Source organism: Drosophila tropicalis, unplaced genomic scaffold (genome assembly GCF_018151085.1).
Source record: "Drosophila tropicalis isolate 14030-0801.00 unplaced genomic scaffold, ASM1815108v1 contig_717, whole genome shotgun sequence".
Classification (NCBI taxonomy): domain Eukaryota; kingdom Metazoa; phylum Arthropoda; class Insecta; order Diptera; family Drosophilidae; genus Drosophila; species Drosophila tropicalis.
The window spans coordinates 359,388-368,499 of NW_027173201.1; the positions used below are offsets into that span (position 1 = coordinate 359,388).

The 9,112-nt window shown below is 43.3% G+C and overlaps 3 protein-coding genes across 3 annotated transcripts; all 3 read left to right on the forward strand.

Moving 5' to 3' along the window:
* Positions 1 to 1,563: 1,563 nt before the first annotated feature.
* On the forward strand, positions 1,564 to 2,388 carry LOC137579596 (uncharacterized). Its single transcript, XM_068293375.1, has one exon. The coding sequence runs from the start codon at positions 1,564 to 1,566 to the stop codon at positions 2,386 to 2,388; it is 825 nt and encodes a 274-aa protein (XP_068149476.1).
* A 566-nt stretch (positions 2,389 to 2,954) lies between these two features.
* On the forward strand, positions 2,955 to 4,346 carry LOC137579597 (uncharacterized). Its single transcript, XM_068293376.1, has one exon. It carries the CDS (start codon positions 2,955 to 2,957, stop codon positions 4,344 to 4,346), a length of 1,392 nt encoding a protein of 463 aa, XP_068149477.1.
* Positions 4,347 to 5,503: 1,157 nt separating this feature from the next.
* LOC137579598 (uncharacterized) lies at positions 5,504 to 6,520 on the forward strand. Its single transcript, XM_068293377.1, has one exon. The coding sequence runs from the start codon at positions 5,504 to 5,506 to the stop codon at positions 6,518 to 6,520; it is 1,017 nt and encodes a 338-aa protein (XP_068149478.1).
* The last annotated feature ends 2,592 nt before the right edge of the window (positions 6,521 to 9,112 follow it).

Here is a 9,112-nt window from a genome sequence, read left to right on the forward strand (position 1 = left end):
TTCATAGCCTAAGTTATTCTTTATCATAAACTTTTTAAATGATGATTTTTGCAATGTAAAATGCCAAAAGACCCCACTGTGCCGCCCAACTAACGGTGAATACCTCGCCTTTACGCCTGCCGTTTAATGACAACCTTAAACGCGAACTGGCAAAACAAAAACATAGAGAAAATCGTTGTTTCGGGGTGTGCTCGCTCATTTGCAAAATTTCGCTTGCAACGAATAGCCCTTTCATCAAACTAGGAGTGAACTACAATCTGAACTTGGTGCATTCACATTTCAAAAGCAGCTTAGTGTTGATCGTGATGGCGATTCTAGACCTGACATCAAGAAGTTTGAAATGCCAATAGTGTGGCAATTTTCTGTGAAACCAGGGCACATAATCGCCGAGTGCAGAAAGAAAATAAAACAAGCCAATGCTGCACCTCAGCGGGATAAGCCGTTAGTTACCTGTTTTAAGTGTGGTTAGCCCGGACACTTGGCAAATCAATGTGAAAAAGAGATAAACAAAAAGGAATTGTTTCAACAGCAGACCGTGAAATAGTTTTGCGTGCCAGAACCAACAGGAAGTGTGATAGAGCAAGGTGAGATCTACCCAATTTTTTTTGATTCCAGTGCAGAAAGTTCACTTTTAAAAAAGTAGTTTCACTGCTCTTATTAAGGGGACACCATCTATATGAGATAGTACATGTGAAATGAAAATTCGGTTGATTGACAATACCAAAACTGTCCAACGGAGATTATTAGCCTGAAGAAAGAGATATTGTTAGAGAAAAGTTGAGTGAGCTGCAAAAATGTAATCGACTTCACGTTGTAGAATATTTCAGCAAAACAACTTCCGCGGCTAAAACTAGATACCACTCATATGAGTTTGAATATTTGGCCGTATTTGAATCTGTCAAACAATTCTGTCAATATTTGCTTGGTAAAGTATTTGTGGTTTACACTGATTGCAACTCATTGAATAGAATAGAAATAGAATTAACTTCTGGACTTCATCTGTTTAAGCTGCAACTGAAGCCAGACTCTCTTTGCTAAAAGAGAAAACGAACGAAGAGAGAGAGAGAGAGACCAAGAACAGCACAAGTTACTTTGAAGTGACAAACTTGGAGATCCGTTACTTCAATTCTTTTCTTTCTTATTTCTTCTATGGAAATTTCCAGAACTTTGAATTTTGTAAAAGACAGCGTGATTTGCTGCACTTGATTTTTACTCTTGAAATTAATCTCGGTCGATGCGGTTGCACCTTCTGTGCCCGCCGACAATTGTACTATAGTTTTTAGGTTAAGAAAATAAAGCAACCGATTGAAGTCAACCTGGTCATCTCATTTCTTGCCAATCGCAAGTGCCTCGAAGCCGCCTCGGTGGAAATCATCCGAAGGCCGCATCATATAAGACGAGCAGTTTGGGGCTCCGCAAGGGCGCAGCCGTTAGCCAACATATTTTTGGTGCCGAAACCCGGGAGGAATGATCTTGGCGATTGATTTAGAGTGTGATTGCCAGTGGATAGACTGATTCGGGTGAGTACAATTTAACGTTGATGTGTTTGGGTAGGTGTTCATTATGGCTGAAAAACTGTTACCGTTGGCTACGGAGCAAATCACATTGCTCACTTCGCTGGAGAAGTCATTGGCGCGATATAAATCGGAGGAGTCGGGACATACCGAGAGTCATCTGGAAGCCAGATTGGATTCGATTGCCCACCTTCACGCAGATTTTCAGCGCAATCATCACCAACTGATTCAAGAACGAGATAATGCGGAAATAAAGGGCAGATATTTCGACAAAGACATCAGAGACTGTTTCGAAGAAACCTACATAATGGGAGTAGCTGAGATTCGAAATGAATTGCAGAGACATAAGGATCGGAGAATCCCGGCGTCGACTGCATTTGATGAGTCTTGTTTGCATCAGACGGTGCATGAACAAATGGGACCATGTTTGGAGGAAGTGAAACTCCCAACAGTTAAACTGCCTACCTTCAGCGGGAAATTTATTGAGTGGCCGGCGTTTAAAGAGGTGTTTTTAACAAGAGTACACCACTGCGACAAGCTGACGGACTTACATCGTTTTCATTATTTGAAGGATTCGTTGGTTGGAGACGCAGCTAAGGATATTGAACATCTAACGCTAATAGCGGCGAACTATGAAGTGGCTTGGAGAATGTTGATAAATTTGTATGATAACAAACGAGTGTTATTTTTACATTACATGGATGTGTTCGATCAGCAATTACCAATAAAATATGGAGATGCGGAAAGTTTGAGAAGATTTGTGCAAACTTCCCGCTCATGTGTGAATTCATTGGAGAAGACTGGTGTGGATGTGCGACAACAGTCTGAAATTTTAGTGTACTACATGATGAAGAGAGTGTACTACATCAATTAAGAGTGGATTGGGAGCGGTCAATATCTTCAACGCAGAATCTGCCGAGCTTTGAGGAGCTCAGTCAGTATCTTGAAACACAGTACAGAACAATGATTACGGCGTCAGCAGGTAATATCGAGGGAACTCTATCACGGGATAGACATCGGAATGCAAAGCCAGGTGTACATGGGTTACGAGTTAACCAGAACTACACAAAGGCTTCATTTGTTACTCGAGAGACAGACCTATGCATTGTGTGTCAAGGGGATGCACACCTTATCGGAGTATGCAGGATATTCCAGGAGATGAGGCTATCGGAACGAAAGGCGTGTGTAGTGAGGCATCGACTGTGTTTTCGATGCCTTAGACCAAATCACCGAATAGATGCATGTGACAGTGCGGTAAATTGTGAAAAATGTCAAGGACGGCATCATACACTACTTCATGTAGACAAATCAGGATGCGAGAGGCCGCTTGGCACACTAAGGAAGGGAGTTATCCCAACAGCATCTGCGAATGCTTTAATTGGAAAGAGTACAACAGAAACTGCGGTAAGGCACAAAGACGAGGTTTTATTACCAACAGCAATGGTGTGGGTAGAGTCGATAGACGGCTATCCCTTACAGTTTAGAGCGTTTTTGGATCAAGGTTCACAAGTTTCGTTCATTTCAGAGAATGCAGCTCAGCAGCTACGTTTACGGCGCAAACAGGCTCACATCACGATTACTGGATTAGCAGATACAAAAATTACAGATGCGGCAGCAGAGGTGGAGCTAGTCATAAGATCAATCTACAACCCACATGCGAAATACAAACTGCTCGCGTCAGTAATACCTCTAGTGAGTAAGCGCATGCCAATCAAACGACTGCCGTTTGAAGAGTGGACTCATCTGAAGGGCTTACCGTTGGCCGACCCTAACTTCTTTAGTCCACAAGGAGTTGATATTTTGTTGGGAAATGACGTCTACGATGAGCTGATGTTGGGAGAAGTGCATCGAGGAATACGTGGTATGCCTCTGGCGCAAAATACGCATTTGGGATATATTGTATCAGGAAAAACGAATCAAGAATCTGGTAGGAGATCGTCCTACACCATAACGGTACGAAGGAAGGAAGCTGATGAGATACTTGAACAATTGTTATGTAAGTTTTGGGAGCTAGAACAATTCGACGAGGAGCCACGGGGGGTTTCAGTAGAGGATAACTGGTGCGAAGATTTCTTCGTTAAGACACATAGCCGAATGCCGTCTGGGAAATATGTTGTTCGTCTTCCTTTTCTAACATACTTGGACGAATCAATGCTAATTGGAGAATCATATAAGAGCGCGTTAAAACGATTACATTCTCTGGACAGACGGTTGCGTAACGATGCGAGTTTGAAGAACGCTTATGTTGGCACGATAAATGAGTATCTGGAGCTGGGTCAAATGGAACGTGTAACGTCACGGGCTAATAAGACGGGCAATCCTGCATTGGGGGGAGTCGATCATTGCTACCTACCGCATCACCCAGTCATAAAGGAATCGTCATCAACTACGAAGGTACGAGTTGTCTTCGATGGATCGAGCAAGACGAGTAATGGAAAATCGCTTAATGAGATTCTAGCAATAGGTCCAAAATTGCACGTACATCTTCAAGGAGTCATTCTCAATTGGCGAGGGCTAAAATGGGTATTTATGGCGGATGTTGAAAAAATGTACAGATGTATTAATATTCCACCCGACGACGCGCAGTACCAGCGTATTCTATGGAATCCGGACACAAGTGATTATGTGGAAGAATATGACTGCACAACGGTGATGTTTGGAACGAGCTCCGCACCTTATTTAGCCATGAGAGTTATGAAACAATTATCTATGGATGAATGCGAGAAGTATCCACTGGCTGTGGATGTTATAAATCATCAAATGTATGTAGATGACATACTGTCTGGTGGCGACAGTATTGCAGAAACGGAGAATGTCAAGAGAAATTCGTAAAAGAGTTACCAAACATAGTAACTATACGAATATCACGGCATGTTACATGGGGGCTACCGGGTGGTGTGTCGGAATTGCACCTGTTTTGCGATGCCTCGTCACGAGCATATGGAGCTACGGCTTACTTGCGCTTCCCAATTGGAGAGGATAAGTATCACACAGAGTTGCTATTGTCAAAGGGGAGAGTATCGCCAACTAAACAACAACTAACCATACCTAGGGCAGAGTTATGTGCTGCGCTTGAAGCAGCCAAAATGTATAAGTATCTAAAACAGAATCTAAGAATTAACATTAATTATTCGAACACTATTTTTTGGTCAGATTCTATGATAACCATCAGTTGGATCCGTGGTGGAGCTGCCAACTGGAAAGTATTTGTGTCCAATCGAATAAACAAAATCCTGGAAATCTCAGACGAAAGGCAATGGAGACACGTCGCCTCGAAAGATAACCCTGCAGATTATCTAAGCCGTGGCACGAGTGCAACCAAGTTGGCATCGTGTGAATTATGGTGGCATGGGCCATCATGGCTACAAGGATCGGACATCGAATGGCCTTGTAATGCTATTGATCAGGATTCGCTGTCGGTTGTTGACACTGAAGTCAAAAGGGTGACGTGCCATAAGATATCAGAGGAAGAAATGCCAAGTGTAGCATTTATCAGCAAGTATTCATCGTATACGCGACTCGTCTGGATTATATCATATATAAAACGTTTCGTATATAATTGTCGAACATCTGTGGCAGAACGAAGAGGACCTGGACTCTCAATTGTGGAAATAGAAGAGGGCCTACGTGAATTGATTAGGATGGTGCAGAAGGATTGTTTTAACTCTGAATGGAAGGCGCTATCGGAAGGCAGGGTAATAGCGAAGGACAGCATACTCCTGTCTCTTAATCCGTATTTTGATTCGAACGAACGTGTTTTACGTCTCGGAGGCAGGCTCCGAGATTCCCTGTTGCCCATAAATGAAAAATATCCTTATATATTACCGTATAAACATCCTTTCACAGATCTCGTCATATCTTACAGTCATATTTGCACCTTGCATGGTGGAACCTCACTAACGCTGAATTTTATAAGGAAGAAATTCTGGATTGTTAATGGACGCAATGCAGTTCGGTTTGGAATTCATAAATGTATCACATGTTTCAAGATGAAGCCTCAATTTGCAGGTCAGAAAATGGGAATGTTACCAGCAGTACGGGTACGCCCTTCTAGAGCATTCTCATCCGTTGGAGTGGACTACGCTGGACCCGTAAATATTTCGCCCTGCAAAGGAAGAGGACGTGTATCCCAGAAGGGATATATTGCTGTGTTCGTATGTCTAGTGACAAAGGCCATTCATTTGGAACCAGTTGGAGATCTGACCTCAGATGCGTTTATAGGAGCATTTAACCGTTTCATTGGCAGACGTGGCCTATGCACAGACGTTTATAGTGACTGCGGTACTAATTTTATTGGAGCCAACAAAAAATTGCAAGTGGACAAACTGGCATATTGTTCGTACATTACGAAACATATTGCGCCAACATTATTGAGAAAAGGAATCAACTGGCATTTCAACCCACCATCAGCGCCACACTTTGGTGGATTGTGGGAGGCTGGAGTGAAGTCCATGAAGTATCATCTGAAGAGAACTCTCGGAGAACAAGTTTTAACATTCGAGGAAATGGCAACTGTGTTGGCACAGATTGAGTCTTGCTTAAATTCAAGACCGTTATGTCCCCTATCAAATGATCCTGACGATTTAATGGTATTAACACCCGGTCACTTTCTGATGGGTGAAGCGCCTTTAGCACCTCCTGCTCCGGAATTGGCTAAAGTTACTCTGATTGATCGATGGAAGAATTGTCAATATTATGCACAACAGTTTTGGAGAAGATGGAACTCGGAATATTTATCACGATTACAAAGGAGACCAAAATGGCTGCAGACCAAGGAAAATCTAACAGTTGGATGCATAGTGCTCATCAGGGACGAACGTTTCCCTTCTCATCAATGGCCTCTAGGTCGGGTTATGGAGACACATGCAGGACCCGATGGACTAGTGAGAGTGGTGACTTTGAAGACAGTCAAAGGACTCATGAAACGACCGGTAGCCAAACTCTGTCCATTGCCTATTCAGGAGAATTGGATAGAGAATGACACCATTCCTACACCTAAGCGTTAAATTGTTACTTTCTCGTTTCAGTTTTCTTTTCGCAGGAGTCTTCCAGACGTGAATTTGATGATGAAGATCGTCATCATCAAAGGGGGGAGAATGTTTAAGCTGCAACTGAAGCCAGACTCTCTTTGCTAAAAAGAGAAAACGAACGAAGAGAGAGAGAGAGAGACCAAGAACATCACAAGTTACTTTGAAGTGACAAACTTGGAGATCCGTTACTTCAATTCTTTTCTTTCTTATTTCTTCTATGGAAATTTCCAGAACTTTGAATTTTGTAAAAGACAGCGTGATTTGCTGCACGTGATTTTTAATGTTGAAATTAATCTCGGTCGATGCGGTTGCACCTTCTGTGCCCGCCGACAATTGTACTATAGTTTTTAGGTTAAGAAAATAAAGCAACCGATTGAAGTCAACCTGGTCATCTCATTTCTTGCCAATCGCAAGTGCCTCGAAGCCGCCTCGGTGGAAATCATCCGAAGGCCGCATCATATAAGACGAGCAGCCAACATCATCGTTGGTGGTGGTATTTACAATCATTTAATTTAACAATACAATATAGAGAAGAAAACCGTATGGCACACGTAGATTTTTATCTAGAAACCCAGTTCCCTTTACACCACCGTTAATTTTGGATAAAATACGCGAAAGGCGAGTTAACTTAGCGGAAATATCAAGCAATTGAATTTTATCCGAACAGCAACTGGACACTGATATTGTTGACATTGTTAATATGTTTAATTCCAACGAGCTGTCAGACGATATATTTAAAACATAAGAAAAAAAGATGTTGTTTCGCACATTACAAAAAAAAAAAATGTAAAACACGATGCCTACCAGTTGTGCCTCATACTTTTACATGGTCAGTGGTGAACCAGGTACATGAGTCGATCATGCACGTAGGAAAGTAAAACTTTTTGACAAAATATATTAATGTGGTATTTTATTTAGATTCCGGTTTCGGTTATTGGCAATGATATTAGTGTTACAATTAATTTTCTTATGGCTTAAACAAAAAATCAAACTGACTGCAGGTCTGTCCCAAAACGTGTGCTCGCTGTCGTTGCAAACTTCCAAGTCTTGTGTGACCGTCTGTTCATTATTTTATGAGGCTTAGCACTACAACTGGCTTTAGAAACGATGATCGCTTCTCGTTCTTTTATTATGTATCGGTGCCTCTTTACCGGTTACTACATCTACATATATACTTGGTGCAGAGCTCTTCTAGTACACTTTTGAACATAAGTGGGAAGTTTGGTTTTAGTTTTTGTATTACTGATTGACTTCTTGGGTCGTCAGTTGTCTGTACAATTTCATAATTCTTTAATGATTCATATTTTATGGTTTTTAAATTTAAAATTTTTACGGTTTTTGTTGCCCAAAGTGTCGATAAGGCATATCGGCCTGTAGGCAGACACGTCGCTTGGAGGCTTGCCAGGCTTCGGGAGAAGCACCAGTTTCTGGAGCTTCCACCTTGCAGGAAAAGGGCCCTCTCGCAGGCACTGGGTGTAGACTTCAGTAAATAGTTCTGGTCTCTCTGTCATCGCAAGTTTTATGGCGCAGTTTGGGATTCCGTCTGGGCCGGGTGCTTTGCCGTTTTTCAGCCTCTTTGCTGCCGCACGTATCTCCTCCAGCTCAATAGGCTCCACTGCGAAGGGGAGATTGCTGCTGATCCGTCGACTCACTATTTCTCCTCCAGTATGCGGGAACAGTCCTGCAACGATGCCTTTAAGCATTTCTGGATCCGTTGGTGGTCGCTGCTTCAAGGCATAAATGCGCTTGACCACGACCACATGGGTCATTTTCCGCCGAGTCGCATAGGTCAAGGAAACAGCTCCGCTTGCTCGAGTGGATTGCCTTCTTGAGTGCTTTCCTAGCCGCGCAGAAAGTTTCCCTCATGATGGGCCAAGACGGGTCGCCGCTCTTTCTGGCACGCTGATACCGCCACCTTGCAGCGAAGCATGATTGCCGCTCTCCGGAGATCGTCTCATTCCCTTTTATGTTCATACTAGCGTCGCATGCCGAGATGACTGAGCTAGCCAAGCAATTTGCCATATTTTCAGCGCTGTCCACCTGAATTGTTACCTCGTTTAGAGAGCTTTTGAAAAGGCTCTCTCTTAAGCTGCTGGTTCTGTACGCTTTCTCTTGCGGGATTGGCACAGGCAAGATTTCTCTGGAGCCGAGAACGGTCAGAATGGCCTCGTGGTCGCTGGCGGTATAGAAATTGCCGACTTCCCAGGTATTTCTACCGCCACTGTTTAGCAGGGTTATGTCCAGTTGGGCGAACGCTTCCAGAACCGCTCTTCACCTTGAGTTGGTGTAGTTGCTGCCCCAATCCACTGCCTAGGCATTGAAATCACCGGCGATAAGGCAGGGTGTTGTGTGCAAGCGGGCGTCAGCTGCCAGCTCGTCGACGGTCCCGCAGAATTCATCAAAAGAAAAACTTGGGGGAAAGTAGCAACTGTATACAAATATCTTGCCTATGCACCCACGTATGTAATGCCTCGCAGATTCTACTTTCGCCAGGGGGGGGGGATGTGACTGCTGCAAACGATGATGGCGGCCTTGCTTGATCCTATGGTCCTTACCTCCATACCTTAA

Excerpts from the sequence above, each read along its gene's own strand:
- LOC137579596 (XM_068293375.1), top strand. The coding sequence starts at position 1,564 with ATGGCTGAAAAACTGTTACCGTTGGCTACGGAGCAAATCACATTGCTC.
- LOC137579597 (XM_068293376.1), top strand. The coding sequence starts at position 2,955 with ATGGTGTGGGTAGAGTCGATAGACGGCTATCCCTTACAGTTTAGAGCG.
- LOC137579598 (XM_068293377.1), top strand. The coding sequence starts at position 5,504 with ATGAAGCCTCAATTTGCAGGTCAGAAAATGGGAATGTTACCAGCAGTA.